Raw genomic sequence first — 18,276 nt, 5'->3', positions numbered from 1 at the left:
GTTGTGACCTTTAAGTAAGAAGCTAGGAGTGGGAACCTCTTGTTACCTCACGATACGATACGATTTGCGATACAAGGCTCACGATAACGATGATCTGACGATACGGCGATACAACGATTATCGATATGTTGGTCAGGAAATCATTGTAGGATATTCTACAAACAACTAATCAATAGAAAAACAAGCTTCTGCTGTGAATTGGAATGAGTTTATAACTAGTAGACGTTCAATCCGTTTGAAGTGGGAGGGATGGCAGCGAATGAACGGATGTTCATTCGTGCTGCCAATGATGGCCATAGACGTTCAATCCGTTTGAACGTCTATGGCCGTCATTGGCAGCCAATGCCAGGCAATGAGATAATTTTGGGCCATTTAAGGTCATTTACCTGTTGGTTTTCAGTTACTTCCTGTTGATTTGGGGGTATTTTATGGGTCTCTTCCTGTTTATTTTGAGTTACAGAACAGGAAGTAACCTGGGAATCACCCAAATGATTAGGTAGTGACTCAAACTCAACAGGAAATGACCTGTAAATGAACAGCAAGTGACCTGTAAATGCCCCCAAAAATCGGACAGAATGACTGCGAATGCTCTGGTGTCGAATTAGTGCTGCAACGATTAATCGATTAACTCGGGTATTTGATCAGAAAAAAAGATTCAATTTAAATTTTGCTTCTTCGAGAATTTGTTTAATTAAAGTGGCGTTGTAATGGTTTGTTTTGAAAGTGTTTGCATTTATTTTCATCGATTTGGGTGGATACACGGCCCTTTAGTCTACCTCATTTCACATGGCTGAATCCATCTGCTCCCTGTTAAGACCAACATACATACAAAGTTTTGTTTGCGCTAATGATTTTTTTGAATGCATTTGTAATTTAGTTGAACTCATTCACTCCCAGCCATTTTCACCGGAGCAAGGGCTTTCGCTCCCGGCCGTTTTACTGGATTTTAACTGATTTTGCAAGGCCCACAGAAAATTCTGTTCTATTGCTATATAAACATGGAACCCACCAAAAGAAAGATTAGACTCTCTTCTTTCAGCAGAAAAAAAAGTAAGTCCATATCTTTTTCCATTCTTTAGAAATCAGCATTAGAAAATAGATTAGTTTGAGCAATTTTCCAATTTCTGATGAAAAAACGGAGAAAATGAGCTGTTTGTAAACGCAAAAATTTCAAACACAACTTTGACTTTAACACGGCTATTTTTTGCTTCAGTTACATCTCAAACCTCTGAATAATGTTTTCCTTTTACAAAATAACATGAACAACCAGCCAAATAGAGTTTTTGATAGCAATGTAACAATTTATTCACACTTACCTAACTGAAAGATGACGTTTGGTGGCTACGACAGTGGTTAAACTTTTCCCTCATTGCCGATTGTCTCGTAAAGATGGATTTTTTAAAAGTCTTTTTTTTTGTGGTGACCACTGTCTTGTTCACCTGGGGAACTTGTGTTCCTGGGGGGGAACTGGTTTGGCCGTGTGCGTTTCCGTGCAGGACACTCGAGCGTGCGGGGGACCTGAGCGGCAAGCCTGCGGAAGGGCTCTGCTAAGTTACTAGCACGGTCACAACAAAGTTGTACTGGTTGAATCGGGTTGGGGGGGGTCTTACCAAATGCGCTACCGCCCTCCAGTGGCCAGTTTTATTGCTTTGAAATTGGTTTTGAGCTTTGTTTTTTGTTTCGGAGATAGATCGGAAGCAGAGGTTGCGCTAGACTTTTTCGTTGTCTGTCATTTTGACTGACAGTGTCATAAAAATCCGGTCATAATCTATTTTTACCCGTCACTTACATTTTTAAAATGATAATAATGACATATTCAATAGTATTTAGTTTTCATTCATTTTTAATTAATATTCTGTCCGAACAAGCTTAACAAGAGGCAGACAGACAGCGGAGTGCACCAATCAGCGACGGGCAGACGTGCCGTTAGCAAAGCGACGAGGGCAGGACGAGGGACTTGCGCGCGGAAGTAAACATACGAGGAGAACGGAGTTTATTCAACATGGCTAGCGCGAGACAGACTGTTGTCAATGTCTCGTGTCGATGTGTTTTAGCTCATTTAAAACTGAATTTACCGCGGATTGGAACATATTCTCGGCTCTCCCGCCATCCATGTTGTTGTAGAGACGACTTTCGGCGCGCAAGAGTGACGTTGCTCGTGAAGAACACGTCACGCAAATAAACAAATCTGATTTGTCGATTGATTTTGTACCTACTCGAGAGGCTGTGTCCCAGACTTTTCTCTCAGTGTTTGAAAAATACAGGGAGAACAGTCTGGCCGTGCCAGGCAAACACTCAGTTGCCTTGACATTTTTCCGAGTAAGGCCAACGACGTCATGCATCAAGAGAGACAATAGCTAATTAATATGCTCACTCGCCACCCTGTGGTCTGGGGTGTGAATTGCAACCTGTCAAAATGACGGATGGACTTCAGTTTTTTCCGTCACTGTTTTAAAAAACCGGTCAACGACGGAAAATATTCGGTTAACGCGACCCCTGATCGGAAGCTATAAATGCTTCTTGTAAAAAAACCCGCAAAAGACGTATAAATACATTTTAGGGACAATGAAGCCTTTAAAAATAGAACGTATTTATACGTTTTCTGGGAGCAAATGAGTTAAAGGTATATATGTGTCTGAGCCATTTGTTAAGAGCATTGTAAAAATGCGTTAGCATTTTATAGCATTTAAGCTAGCGGACTTTTGCTATGTAAGTTAGCTAATTGTTCTTATGTTGTACATAGATCCTCTTTTTTTTTATATATATATATACCGTGTGAGGCTCAGCTCAGGTATTTAAATTTTTTGTCCCTTATCCGATTTCTCGATTATTCGAAATAAATAGTTCATCGATTAATCGGCTACTAAAATAATCGATAGCTGCAGCCCTATTTCGAATGAACGAACATTCATACCAGTCTAAATGGATTGGACGTCGAGCACCATCAATAGCAGCCTTAGACACTATTATGGTGGAAGATTTTGGTAGCAACTTGTTGGTCAATTTTTTTTTTTTTTTAAACACTGACACCTTTTTAAAACGATATCTCGATTCTTGGCAGGAGCATATCGATAACCTTTTGAGATACAAAGTATCACAATATATCACCATTTAGATATTTTCTCACATCTATAAGAAGCCTATAGAAATTTAATAATCAAACAACACTCGAAGCCAATTTCGTCATTTTGAATCTTCAGCCCGAGTGTCGCCAAGGTTATGAAAAGAGCATCTGTCTGACCTCTTTGCTATGATGACTAATTGGTTAGAAAATGAATGAATTTGTGCTGGAGGAGACTAAATCACAACAAATTGTCATAAAATTTATCTGAACCTTTCCTCCGTGGTTATGTGAAGTATCATGTGAAATATCAAAATTCTTCAGGGACTATTGATATAAATTCATTTTTATTTTAGAGGGGGATTCAGGGGAGCTGTCTACTGTATATTTGCATGTTGTCCAAGATGTGTCATCTGGAATTTATTAGAACTGCATAGTTATGCCTTAAGGAACCTTTTATGACCAGAAAACCCATCAAAGTATTGTCAAACTGATGATATTGATTAAAATTGGACAGATTGTTAATTAAATTCTGTTTTCTCCTCTTGTGCTATTAGTTTCAATCAAAGAAGTAGATAATGATAATGTTGTCCAGATGTGTATTCACCATGTGTGGATCGAACTCATGTCATGGAGTTCAAGTCCATGGTTGAACAGCCATTAGGGTCAATGGTCAATTGTGGAAATGGGGTCAGACAGGGCCTAAAACTCAGCTGTTGTTGTAGTGCCCACCTTTGAATTGTATATTTGAGTATGCTGTATATTATTCGAACATCGCAAACCTGGAACCAAGGTTATCCCATTTTATACAAGATGTCATTACCTATATTTTTGGAAGTAATTAACTGATAAGCTTTGCAATGAAATTTCACCGAAGGACTATTCTGTCACATTCTGCTGCTGGTCAGATTGCGTTTTGTTACAGAGCCAGTTGTGGGATGAGTTCCCGATGTCGCACCTGCATCCAATCCCAGCTCATCAGCAGTGTATTTAAATGCAGGTGATCTACGCATGGTTGCTGAGATATTGACTTGCTGGTTGCCATTTGACAATTTGTATTCTTGAGCCCTTTGTTGTATTTAACTAGTTGCACCTAGGCATGTGCCGGTTACACGGTTTACCGTGGTGTGAAAACGTCGCGGTTTCAAAACCACTAAAATTTTCCATCAGACCGTAGTACGGTATTCGCTATTTTTCATGTGTCAAAAATGCAGCCAGAAGTGGCTTGGCGCGGCAGCGCTCACCCCCTCCCGTTTGTTGCTGTGTGTGAAAGTGACGCTATCGGCCTTACAGCCATTGAACCCAAAAACAAATACTCCAAACATGAAGTGTACTTTTCTTCAATTTATTGAGCTCTCAAATCGTGGTAAGTGGAATATTCAAAATGAATACATCTAAAACGTTGTACAATTGTATTTTCCCATGTGTGAGTAGCTTCAACAGATTAGCACCATGGAAAAGTTCGCCAAAAGCAAAACACATTTTCCTTTCAAATTCAATATACAAACTAACTAAAAGCTTACAAAGACGAATGTTAGCCTAGGCTTAGCTAGGAGAGCAACTTCGTCGAGTGTTACAGTCGCAGAGTGAGAAAACAAGCTTGATTTGCTTGAATGAAGGGCAAAAGGGGACAACATCAAAGATCGCTAATTGCGAAAGATGCTCTTGCCCTAAGCACAAATCCACGTTCGCTGGCTCAAGGAGAGGTCTCACTCCCAATTTTCCACAACAATATTTACACTAAACTAACTTATACATTTTTAACTAACTTATTAACTTATGAATTCTTTGTTTTTTTTAACACATAGGCATCACATCTTGTAGACTAGAGCTGACACAGTGGCTGAAAATGGCGAAACTTCACTTGAGCTTTTCCACCTTAAAAAAAATGTCATGAAGTAGAATTTAAAAATTTTTTTTATTCAGAAGTGTTTTTACTTTTATATGGAAATTATTTTGTTCTTGCTCTAATCTTGAGCAACTTAGTCTATAATAGTCTATAAGCTAGTATATAAGATAGTATATAGTCTATAAGCTATATTTATTTTAATTTTATTATTGAAAATAATTGTTTTTTTAATTGATCATTTATTTTAACAATATATTTATGTTCCAATTTGCAACTGTGTTCTGAAAAAAAAAAAAAAAAAATCTGTTCAATGGAATTTTTTTTTTTTTACCCCATACATCTCAAAATAACACATTTTGGAGCTATAATTGCAATACCGTGATACCACGAAACCGCGGTATTTTTGCCCACGATTATTGTACCGTCAAAATCTCATACCGGCACATGCCTAGTTGCACCCTTGCCTTGTTTTTTTTAGTTTGTCTGCCACCCTTGTTTTTGGAATCCTCTTGTGCAGGTATTTGAGTGCATTATTTGTTTTCGCCCTGAATTTGTGACACTTTGCCTTTCTTTTATTGATCACCAGCGACCTGCTGTCACGGAATCTTTCTGTTATCTTCCTTTTCGCACATACGCATTTTATTGTGTGTGTATTTAATAAACACATGTGCGCAATCCTTTGCTTCTGCATTCGTGGACTGTAACTAATTTCTTTGTCATCAAATTTCTTTGAAAAAATGATTGATTTGTTTTACCGGTAATTCATTTTCTGAACTGCTTATCCTCACGAGGGTTGTGGGAGCGCTGGACCCTATCCCAGCTAGCAGGAGGCAAAGTGGATTTCTTTTTCAATTTTAATGCTGTAATTTGTTGCATGTTTGAATCCTCATAGAGTATTGGAATCAAGTGTACTGTATTTTTCGGACTAGAAGGCGCCACACATTATGAGGCGCACCAAGTTCAGGGCCATGTACACTCCCAATGTCACTGGGCCATGAGATGCGTTTTTTGTTTCTTTTAATAAATTTTAGGGCTGTCAAACGATTAAAAATTTTAATCGAGTTAATTACAGCTTAAAAATTAATTAATCGTAATTAATCGCAATTAATCGCAATTCAAACCATCTATATAATATGCCATATTTTTCTGTAAATTATTGTTGGAATGGAAAGATAAGACGCAAGATGGATATATATATTCAACATACAGTACATAAGGACTGTATTTGTTTATTATAACAATAAATCAACAAGATGGCATTAACATTATTAACATTCTGTTAATGTGATCCATGGAAAAAAAGACTTGTAGTTCTTTATGAAAAATGTTAGTACAAGTTATAGAAATTTTATATTAAAACCCCTCTTAATGTTTTCGTTTTAATAAAATTTGTAAAAATTTCAATCAAAAAATAAACTAGTAGCCCGCCATTGTTGATGGCAATAATTACTTACACTATAAAATCAGTCGCACCCAAGCGCCAGCAGAGGGCAGCAAAACTCCGCAAAACACAATTAACAAGTGGGCCTTTCACTCCACTGTCATTTAAATCTGTCTGAGCTGGGCAAGTGCGTTAATTGCGTCAAATATTTTAACGTGATTAATTTAAAAAATTAATTAACGCCCGTTAACGCGATAATTTTGACAGCCCTAATAAATGTATTTATTTATTTATTTATTAAGCATAAATGAGTCGCTGTCGGCGGACCAAACCATTTTGCGCCTCAAAAGGGATGGGGGCAGTAATGTCTAATATGTTGAAAGGCTGTGATTTAAAGTTCATTCTCCTACATTAATTCATTGAAGAGCCAAGGTTATTCAAAATGACAAACATTTTTTAAATAAAAATTTGGATTTTCATGGGCCCTCCTCCCCCTTTGGGCCGTGGGTAGTTAGGGTAAGTTCCCTCTACTAACCACACCCAAGCATATGAAAGGCCTGTTAGGTGTGAAAACATTTTTGTGCACTTTCACGAGCAAATGCAATTGCGTTTTAATTTTTTTCACGAACAAAAAAATATGAATCACAGTACACAAACATGTTGGGGAACATCTCATGGTTTGCACCGTTTTTGTGTTTTTACTGGTGGTCAACTTTAAATGGCAGGCTGTTTGTATGAAGTTAGCAATGTTTTCGTTCAACACAACCCGCCAAAATGTATATGGCGGAAAACACTCAGGTGACTTGAAGTTCCGCTCCGAGACCCCCAATTTGGCCAAATTTCAAAATTGTCCTATATGCATGTGTGATACATCATTGGAAAGCTTAAAATCTCAATTTTCTGGGGGAAGAAAATTTTTCAACAGGAGGGCATTTTGGGAAAAAAAAAATTTTTTAAACACCAAAACCCTAACTGAAGGTGACAGCATGCGAGAGCAGAATTAAAGATGCCTCGTTTTAGTGAGGTACTATCGCGTACTTACCTCTTTTCGATCCAAAAAATCAATTTTTGGGGGATGTCATGGGTGAAACATGGTAATATAACAAGGGTCGCGATGCAGAAATCGCAGACATCAAGGAGTGGTTGAGATTTTCTTTTTGATATACTGTATTTATGCGTTCATTTTTTTTTTTTTCAATTTTTCTTTGTTTGGATCGATTGTTTATCATCTAACATATTGGGGAAAATGCAACACTAACAAAAAAAATACAAATAAGCGATAGTTATGAGGTAGATATCTGTGACTTTTTTACAGACACCATTTTTTTCATTGTGACGTAATTTGTTTAAAAGTTTAAAATATGCGAGTGAATGATTTTTGCAGGTCGTTTTAAAAAACTTTTTTTTTAAACGAAATCTTGGACATCGATTAATGATTCAAAGCTTAAAATGACAGACATTTTCAATAATAAATATAATTACCTTCTTTTTATGGCTGGTTTGAAACAAAAGCGGTTGGGCGACGTCTGTAAATGGGGGTTTCCAGGGTAAAAGGGACAAAGTAAAAATAGTTTGGGGGCTTAATGGGCCATGAATCTGCTATGGCAGCGTATACACATATTGTTCTATCAAACACAATAGTTCTTTTGGCTTAAAATACAGCAGTTTATTTTATAGAGGGTTGCAAGAGCAGAAACTGTTTTTTCAGTCTTGTCTGTGTTTTCCGCTATATACATCGTGTTCATGCAATCGTAGTATAATTTTCCTTTATCACCATTCTTCATTTTGGAACAGTTTAAACGGCATTCTGTAAAACAAAAAAAATTGTCGCATTAGTGCATCAATATACTGCATTTGTCAGTTTTGTATTTAACATTGTAATTATATTTTATTTGGTTTATTTTTTATAGGTTTGATTAATGTGTTTCTTGAGTAATACAGGGTGATTAAAAAAGAATGCACCAAAAAGAGCTCCCAATGTTTTTTCATCTTCTGAATTGCTTATCCTCACAACGCTCTCAGTATTTAAAAAGTGAAAAACAATATCTAACTCCATCTTAGACACAAATGTCGTACTGCACATACAGCAAAGATTTTATTTCATATTTTACAAGTGCTCAGTGTGGTCACCACCGGCAACACGGACAATATCAAACCGATGTGAGAATTCTTCCCAAACATATCTCCCCTTGAACCCTTGATTGCAGCTGTTATTCAATCTTTTGTCAAGATTTCAATGAGTCCATTTTTCATTTTACTCATAGCAGATTCAAATGATTGTGCGTGGCACAACAATGTTAATACATTCCATTGCCTCAAGATGCAAAATTCAGCTCACTTAACAGAGAGGGTTATGTTTTTAATCTCTTTGATACAGACTAAAAGCACTACATTCCAACTCAGGTCACCTGTCAATACCATTGCAGTTTAGTGTTCTTGCAACTGACACAGATTTAGTATCAATGTGCTGTGACCACGGATCACACATGAAATTATCTAAATTAGAGATGCACGATAATATCGGTCACCGATAATTATCGGCCGATAATGGCAATTATGACGTCACACAGATAATCCAGATAAAATGAAATTTAACCGATAATGCAATCCGATAATTATATACTTGATTTAGCCTCCAAATGTGCGCAATCAACAGTTTTGTCCAATTTTGCTTGTTTTAAGGAGGTGTTTTTGCAGTGTAGTAATGTGATATATGTTAAGAATGGCTTACTTTTAAAGGCATTTTTGTGCAACTTGGGTGTTTACTCTCGAAGTGATTGTTGCCAAAAGCTTACTATTACACAATGTCATTGCCATTGTTTAGATGTTGGAATTTACTCCTTGTTCACATTTGATGTGGGAAAAAAATGGCACTAAATTACTTTTTTGCACAGTAACATTTTCATCTTTGTATACTTTAAAATTTTACATACATATTTGAATAGAATTATCGGCGTGACATTATCGGTTATCGGGTGGAAGAGGCAGGAAATTATCGGTTATCGATATCGGTTGAAAAATGTATTATCGTGCATCACTAATCTAAATACAGTATAAGATATTGCTACCAAGTTCAAGCTAGTCAATTAGTTGTCACCACAGCAAAACATTTACCGTATTTTTTGGACTACAAGTCGCCCCTCAGTATAAGTCGCACCAGCCATAAAATGCCCAACGAAGAGAAAAAAAACATAAGTCACACCGGAGTATAGGTCACATTTTTGGGGGAAATTTCCTTGATAAAATTCAACACATAGAATAGATATGTCATCTTGAAAGGCAATTTAATATAAAAATACAATAGAGAACAACATGCTGAATAAGCGTACAGTGTACAGTGCATGAACAACGAAATGTGAATATACTGTCCTCACCAGGCCTCTACGGCTCTGTCCTGACTATACAGCGAGCTAAACTCCCAAATGACGATGCTGGACGTCCATATAATTTGCTGAATCAGTTTTGTCTTAGATACCAAACAGGTTCAACGCATCAACGTAAATAAATGATAATTAGGTGCTATTACAGCAATGACACAAACGGTTAGCATGCATTCGCTTGCATTAGCACATCGTTCGAACAACCACACAACTGGCTCTACGTGTCCGATCGCGGGTGGAAAACACACAACAACAACATAAAAGATGATACACACAGGCCTTGCCTATCTAGAGATATTTTACAAGCATAAACAACGAACGTAGGTTCGCAGCCGTGTCTCTCTCACTTTCTCGCTCGCCCACTCGCTCAGAGACGCTGCGTAGTTGTCCGTCTTCTTCTGGCGTAAACAAGTGCGAGTGCGCCCCCACGTGGGCGTGAAAGCGCCACAAACTAAAAGCATGCATTTCAATATAAAAAAGTCAATAATAGCATAATAGCAATAACATGGCCATAGCTATTAAGAAATATTCAGATAACTATAGCATAAAGAACATGCTAACAAGTTTACCAAAACATTAGTGTCACTCCAAAATACCAAAATAACATGTGAAATGATATAATAATGTGTTAATAATTTCACACATAAGTCACCCCTGAGTATAAGTCGCACCCCTAGCCAAACTAGGACAAAAACTGCGACTTTTAGTCCGAAAAATACGGTACATGATTTGTTTAGTAGTGTTTACAATGGATTTTCATTATTCACTGTGCACATAATTGTTGCATAAATTAAGGCATTCCGTGGAGACATAAACTTCTCAATGTTTTGTCTCAAACAGTAAGATAGCCAAATTAGTGACTTGGTTGATTTCATAGTTATTGCCACGAGCGATGTCCCGATCTAATCCAATGATCGGAAAGCCGGCCAATCGCAGCATTTTTAGAGAATCAGAATCAGTTGAAAATGATCGGGTTTTTAATTTTAAAAAAATATATGTTTTTCTGCTTCATTTCTCGTACAGCCTCTCACCCTCCCTCCTGTACCTTTTATGGTCACCAGTGCAGCTGGCGTATGGTACTTAAAGTTAAGGATGATTGACAGATTTGTAACTCTGATCCGGAGAGAACAGGCTCGGTAGCTTCAAGATCAAAGGCACAAATGTGTTAATCATCGTTCTACATTGTCTAGAGCAGCGGTCTCAAACCGACTCCACAAAGGGCCGCAGTGGGTCCTGGTTTTTGTTCCAACAGATCCAGCACAAACAGTTCAACCAATGAGGTTTCTACTAACATAAGCAGCACCTGATTGCAATCAACTGATTACACTTGTAAGAAACCAGATTGGTGAAAAGGTATTTGTCTCGTTTGGTTGGAATGAAATCCAGTACCCCCTGCGGCCCTTTGAGGACCGGTTTGAGACCACTGGTCTAGAGGCTGTTGTCGGCAGCATGAGCATCAAAGCGTGAGTGAATTTGAGTGGACTCACTCAATGAAACATTTAATAAAAACCAGCATTTTCTACATTATTTTTGTTTAAAAATAATTCACATTATAAAGGCGGGACAGTGGTTAGCACGTCCACCTTACAGTTCCGGGACCATGGGTTTAATCCTGGGTCCGGCCTTACTGTGTTGTGGAGATTGCATGTTCTTCTCGTGCCTGCGTGGGTTTTCTCCAGGTTCCTGCCACATCCCAAAAAAACGTGCACGGTATGCTGATTGAACACTCCAAATGGTCCGTAAGTGTGAGTGCGTGCGTGAATGGTTGTGTGTCTATATGTGCCCGGCGACTGGCTGGCAACCTGTTCAGGACTTCGCCTTCTGCCTGGAGTTAGCTGTGATAGGCTCCAGCACCCTTGCGACCCTCGTGAGGATAAGCAATTCAGAAGACGAATGAATTATTTTAATTTTATGGAGAGTGATTAAAAATGTGACGTTAAAGGTGCAGTTTTATTTTTCCAATATCCTTCAGGCCTAATTTATATATATACCGTATTGGCCCGAATATAAGACGGTGTTTTTTGCAATGAAATAAGACTGAAAAAGTGGGGGTCGTCTTATATTCGCGGTCTAGACATTATACCCATTCACGACGCTAGTTGGCGCCAGATATCATTGACGCGATGTTCTGTCATGACAGACATCAGCTACTCTTTTAGTTTAACCAGTTTACATTATTTTATTGCAATGTTTTTCCTTATTCAGATTTGTTTCAAGACTACAGTTACAGTTAGAGTTTACTTTGATGGTTAATACAGTTATTGCAATTTTGTTGTTTTATCACAATAGATTGGTTTATTTACATTTCAAAAACTAGAAGCCATTCATTTACGAATGTGATTGCACATTAGTTTACACATTGAAATTTTCAGATATTTAGATTTGAATGAGGCAAAATAACATGCTTTTTCTCTCAAATGTATTGTTATGATAATTTGTTTCAGATGTACTGTAATTATTTTCTGTTTAAAAATTAATTTGGTGTTCAAGAAGTCTTTTTTCAAACTTGAGTCTTGAAAAAGAGGGGGTCGTCTTATAATCAGGGCAGTCTTATATTCGGGCCAATACGGTATTTACTTTTTAAAGGCTAAAAGCTAACAAAATAATCCAGAAATACATTGGCATTGCCATAAAATACAAAAAAAGTATACATTTTATGCTCCGCAAACACCCGGAAAAAGTGGAAGAGTCAGTACTGATAAGAGTACAGTACTGTAACATGTTTGGAACTTTTGTTCAAAAAAAAAAAAAAAAAAAAAAAAGGTATCTGCAGATGTTTAAAATCATGTGACTCGGACTCGTGTGCAAAAATATACGATCAGGACATCCCTAATTTCAACTCTAAAGTGCTTCATCTGGATATTTTTGCCTTTTTTTCCATACAGATGTGTGTGTGTACATTATGTGGGTGTCATTTTTTTATCTCTTCAACTAAAATGTTAGTGTGGGATCATGGCCCAGTATTCAGTGATATATCTGTTGGATTAAGTGAAGTGGTGCCATAATAAGCAGACACATGGTGGTCCTTCTCCATGTTCAGGAACCTTCCATCGCATGCAAAGTTTATGGTAGTTTGAAATGAAAACCTGATGTCATCTCGATCACTGCAGGCCAAAAGTCATTATATGTCAACTACAGTTATCTAACATGGTAGACAGAGTGAAGAAGGTGTTGTAGGGAAATGACCCTAGATTTCTGATATATGCTGTGAGCAGAGCTAAGGCAAAGTAGGGCTGAAAATTTCCAGCTAATGAGTTTTACTCTAAAGCTTTTTCTATTTTTCCTGAGCGCATGAATTATGTCAGATAACAATATGACCTTATTTGTACATACAGTATAATATAATAGCGTGGCTTCTAAAGGTACGGTAGTGTACAATGCACGTGTTCTCTCAGTGAAGCCGATGGAATGAATTCCAGCTGATGGTCACTGACTGCTACTCTTGTTCTGGCATATTTTACCCTGAGTCAGCGGAATGACAGTACCCAACATGTGTTTATAGCCTCTTTTGCCTTTTAAGTGCTGTAACAGCTACTTGTTGTGAACTGAACATACTGTATGAGTGTGTGGGCTCAAAAATGTTCAAAGATAGTTACTGTCCTTTGTCACACTAATACAGTGGATCATCTAAAGTCAACCTCTACCGAGGTTATACATTTATGAATGTCCAATAAGGAAAGAAGCATGGCTGTCCTACTTTCTCAATGGTGCTGCTGCCAAAATTTGGTTTCCTCTCAAGACATCAATAACAGTGACGCCTTGGAATTCCATGCTGCTGATGTTGTTAGAAAACAGAACGTCACACCCCTGTGGATACAAATGTGATTACTTCCAAATTAGCCCTGGGGGATCTTAAAATGTCTTGAAAGTTTAAATGTACTAATCTTGAATCTTAAATTCTTTACATTTGAAATTGCATTACATTGCAAGAAATTGTTTCAGAGGATTTTCTTAACTTTCTCAGACTTACTGATTTTTTTGTGATTTTGGCCTTGAACTTTACGCCAGAATGGGCCTAAATTCCGTTTTATGTTCTCTTAAAAATGTCTTAAAATGTCTTATATTTCACTTGATGAAAACTGAAGGAAAGCCTGAATATAAATTGGAGGTGAAAATGAGATTGTAATTGGACATTTGCCCTTGTTCAATCCAGCACATTAGATTATTATTTGAGTGTCTAATCTTGCACGAGATGTGCAGATGTAGGCTGCATTCATTGCATTACAGATGCATGCTGTAAGAATACCTAAAGCTTTGATACTTCCTTATTAGCTCACTTGTGTCAACTTGGATTATAAGTAAACCGAGACAAAAGGAACAGGTGTAGAACTTTATTTCTTTTTGTCTGATCTATGCCGGTCAATTCTTTTCCCATGGTTCTTCTTTAAAATCTTAGCAGCATTCTTTCCTTCTGACTTCATCCACTTAGCCTTGTCCATGCCAATTATGTGTTCTTTGTCATCTTGGAGGCATTAAAGCAACACTAGGTAATTTTTCAACCTTTATAAAATATTTTCATAACATTTGTGATGATATGTCGACTGACAACTAGTTGAATGCCACCTTTTATACCTTGAGAGTGTCTGTATCGCTATCACCGGCACTAATTAACTTTGAGGAGGGTGGCAGGAACCTTGCCACACAAAAAAACTAAAAATGTGCGGACTGCTTTACATCATATGTCACTTCCCCTTCCCCCATCCGCATATTCTGCAAAGATGGCAGAGCAACAAAAGAAACAAAAAGTTTTGTCCGAGGAGACAAAAAAAAAAAAAAAAGGAGGCTGCCAGTATAAAGGGACACTCAAAAATGAACATTGGCCTGGCTTTCACTCGCTGGCGTGACCCCCCCCCCCCACACAATTAGAGGTAAGATCGTGCCCAAAAAATCCATCCCGACCAGACACAAGTCCGCGGGTATTAAAGCCCGGCCTGTCCCAAACGTAGTTATTGCCATTTCGGGCCGGGTCGGGTTCGGGCTCAGGCTTAAGATCTTACTTCGACTCAAGGTGCCAGTCATTCTGGTCTCATATGAGAGCAAAGTGCCACATTCGTTACATTTAGCGAAGCCGACACAGGTTTTCGTAGTAGCTTCAACAATCAATTTGAAGCCTTTCCAAATCATACTCTTACCGGTGCGTGTTTGTCTTTTCAATTCCCCCGTCTTTAGTTTGTTTTTAACTTCTTGCTGCTCCATATCGAAATACTAGGTCAAAAATATGTAATGGATGCGTAGGAAGATTAAAAAGAGGGTGAGGACACGGCGTTCTTGTGCGCAGGGCATGCTCTGGCTCTGCGGCTCTCGTTTGCAATTACCATACAGCGCCTTCTCTGTTTTATCCAAATTATTTATTTCATCACAAGTATTCCTTAGTTTAACACCCATACATCGTTTTAGTATACATAATATATTTATTTTTTTAAAAAGTTAGCAAGAGAGAAGCTCAACCCAACCCGAACATAATAATTGAAATTTTGGTCCCGACCCACGGGTTCGGACTCGGGCTTAAGATCTTACCTCTACCTCCAACCAAACTCGGCGCCGCTAACGGCTTTGAGTGGTGGTCATATGATATTGTTTAGCCACAACTGGATTATTTACCTCATTACTATTCATCCTTCACACAGCTGCTGGAATAGAAATATCTTTTATTCCATCTGCAGTCGACCGGGAGATGAGGATTTTATGACACTGTGCGCTGGTCCTCATGGGAAAGGCAGTCTTCCTTAAAGCAAAACACTACCACTTTTGTCCAATTGCGTTGCTAAAATCGACAACAACTGAAAAGTTTAGCGTTGCTTTAAATGTATTTCCTTTCCTTTTCTCTGCCAGGATTGTAGTTAGGATTCTCCTTTAAGGCACGTTGTTATGCATGGTTGGTATGTATCATGTACGTGTAATAAATGTGATCTATAACAATAGACCAATCCGTGTATACAGAAGTCACTGATGTTTGGATATGTCCTGTATTGAGAAATGACATGAATAATTATGGAGCTAGACCTTGTTTCAAACTTTAATTGCCTAAAAGTATTTGTCAAAAGTATTAAGAGAATATAATAATTCTTTTACACAATCTGTTTCAGACTTTATTTTTCATTGCAGAAATCGGACCCGTAACAATCACAACAGACCCAACGAAATTCCAGTATGAGCTGAGGGAGCTGTATGTTCAGGTGGGTTGAGAAAGCATCGGTTTTATAGCAGTTTTGACTGGTAGCAAACTCATGCTGATACATTTATTAGATATAGACAATGGATCCTTTTCAGTCAGTCAGCAGCTTTGCCCGTTGGGCTTTTGTTTGTAAGTGGGTTTGGTTTAGGTTCCAATTGCCAGTGAGCTAAAGATTTTAACCAGTCTTAACCCACAAAATCCTTCCTAATCTGCTAACATTTTGTATAGTGTACAATTGAAATGAATGTAAATGGAATTCTCATTGACTAATGGCAACAGAGACAAAGCAAGAATACCTCAGAGAAAGCAGTTGCTTATTGACTGAGCAACATTATCAGCAGTTTTTGTGTGTGAGTGTCGCGTGGAGCTTGGCCACAATCCAATTTCCTCTTACTTCCTGCTGGCTTTACTAGCAAGCCTATTTGCCCACCCCCACCACCACTCTCCCTCACCGGTCCAAGTTGTTTCTTTTAAAATACAATATAGCACATGTATTATATAGTATATTTCACACATAGACGAATGAGGAATTTTAAAATGTTGCAGAGTAATTTGGGTATGCCAATCAATTTTGTGCCAAAAGTCCAAAAGCAGTGTGTGGCCTTTCTTATGACTGGAATTCTGCAGAGGAAGTTTCTCTTTGACCCTAACAGGCATCCAGAGACAGATATTGACCATAGAATAACCAAGAAGCCAAGAAAGGCAATCACATGCTTTTTCTAATCTACTTGCTATGTTTGTTTTCTCTCTGTATCACAGTTACGTGACGACCAACTACACGCCGCACCAACTTTTAACTCAACAAGAACATAGATTTCAGACATGTAATTTGTATTTTATTTTGGTCAAAATATTTCAATTGTTTGGATAGCCTTTTGGCAGAGTTTTGCTTAGTGTGTGCGCCATGGCCCTGTAAAAAGAACAATATATGTAATCGCACGAATTTGTATTGAACTAATGCACCTAGGCCGCTGCATTAAGGACACACACAAATAATCTTTGCAGTTTAGACGCCTGTAAATGAGATAACATGAGTGGCGAGCGCTGCTGAGAAGCACTGGCAGAATTTGGGATGGTCGCTTAACACCACGTGATATCGCAACGCCTGGACAGAGCAGCCGCTTAGATCACTTTCACTGCCAGGGAGCCTCCATAGAGCAGCAAAACATTGTTATTACAAAATATATTCTGAAAATAATAAGGCTGAATGATTACTTGCTTTTACATAGAAATACTGAATATAGATATTACAGTTTTGAAATCGCCAAAGCAACGATATTTCATGTGCGCTTCACTGCCCCAGGCTCTGTTGTGTTGTGTCTTGCGTGTCTGTTTTTTTTTAACACGTTCTTGCTCTGTCCTCCTAGCCAGCTATTCATCAACTAATCAGAAGTCCCATGCTAATGTGTGATTGTGGCAGGTCATACCAATCAGGTCAGAGCTGGTTAAAAAAAAAAAAAAAAAAAAAAAGATAATAAAACAAAATAACTTCTTCCCTGGGCCATATTAGGAGGAGCAGCCACTCGGTAGCTAGCATTGCCTTTGTAGGTCAGCAGAAAAGTGTATTATTTTGACGCAGTTTTTGTCTGTCCTAGATGCTGACATCATACTTGTGCTAACCTACTTAATTTACCTACATCTGTAATTTTCATTTCATAATATATCAATGTTGACTGGTTTGTTTAAATGATAGAATTTATTTGCTTAATGTAAATTTGTAAGCATCTAACAATGTACCCTTGTCACTGCCAGGGTGGTGGTGACTGCCCAGAGATGAGCATTGGTGCTATTAAAATTGCCCTAGAGATTTCACAGCCTGGATCCTTTATTTATGTCTTTACGGACGCCCGGTCCAAAGATTACAAGCTCACCTATGATGTCCTTCAACTTATTCAGCAGAAACAATCCCAGGTTTGGCTGTTATTCATCAAAATAGATATAATTTGTTCATTTAAAATATTAAATCATATCATGTGTATGTAGGTTGTGTTTGTTTTGACAGGAGACTGTGACGACAGGACTCACATTGGCTACAAGGCTTACGAGGAGATCGCTTCCACCAGTTCTGGCCAGGTTTTCCATCTAGACAAGAAACAGGTCAATGAGGTAAGAGTGTTACTAAACAGAAATGCAGGAGTGCATTTTTGTACTCCTCTGAACTTTTAAGTGCAAGTTATCTACGTAATGGGACAAATATTTCAATTCACAAACAAATGCCTGGGCCACAGTGATAAAAACAGTCAATCATGGGAAAAATGTGGAATTGAATTAACTGCCTCTCTATGTGTGTTATGTGGAACTAGAATACTGTTCATGTTCTTACTCAGTAAATAAAACGGTTTTGAATACATAGTACATGTAACATACAGTGGGGCAAATAAGTATTTAGTCAACCACTAATTGTGCAAGTTCTCCGCCTTGAAATGATTA

At 38.0% G+C, this 18,276-nt stretch overlaps 1 protein-coding gene across 4 annotated transcripts in view; it reads left to right on the top strand.

Annotated features, from left to right (window-relative positions):
* The window catches only part of hmcn1 (hemicentin 1), a 166,708-nt gene that overhangs the window by 18,618 nt on the left and 129,814 nt on the right, over nucleotides 1–18,276 (top strand). For all 4 annotated transcript variants that reach the window (XR_009063824.1, XM_057840740.1, XM_057840739.1 and 1 more), the window contains exons 2-4: nucleotides 15,777–15,847; nucleotides 17,599–17,757; nucleotides 17,830–17,952. Coding sequence is in view for 3 of the 4 variants with exons in the window: in XM_057840740.1 (XP_057696723.1) it covers nucleotides 15,777–15,847; nucleotides 17,599–17,757; nucleotides 17,830–17,952 (353 nt within the window). In the remaining variant the exon portion in view is untranslated. The remainder of the gene's footprint in view (nucleotides 1–15,776; nucleotides 15,848–17,598; nucleotides 17,758–17,829; nucleotides 17,953–18,276) is intronic.

Source organism: Corythoichthys intestinalis, chromosome 7 (genome assembly GCF_030265065.1).
Source record: "Corythoichthys intestinalis isolate RoL2023-P3 chromosome 7, ASM3026506v1, whole genome shotgun sequence".
In the NCBI taxonomy this organism is placed as follows: domain Eukaryota; kingdom Metazoa; phylum Chordata; class Actinopteri; order Syngnathiformes; family Syngnathidae; genus Corythoichthys; species Corythoichthys intestinalis.
This window is presented reverse-complemented; position numbering and strand designations above follow the sequence as displayed.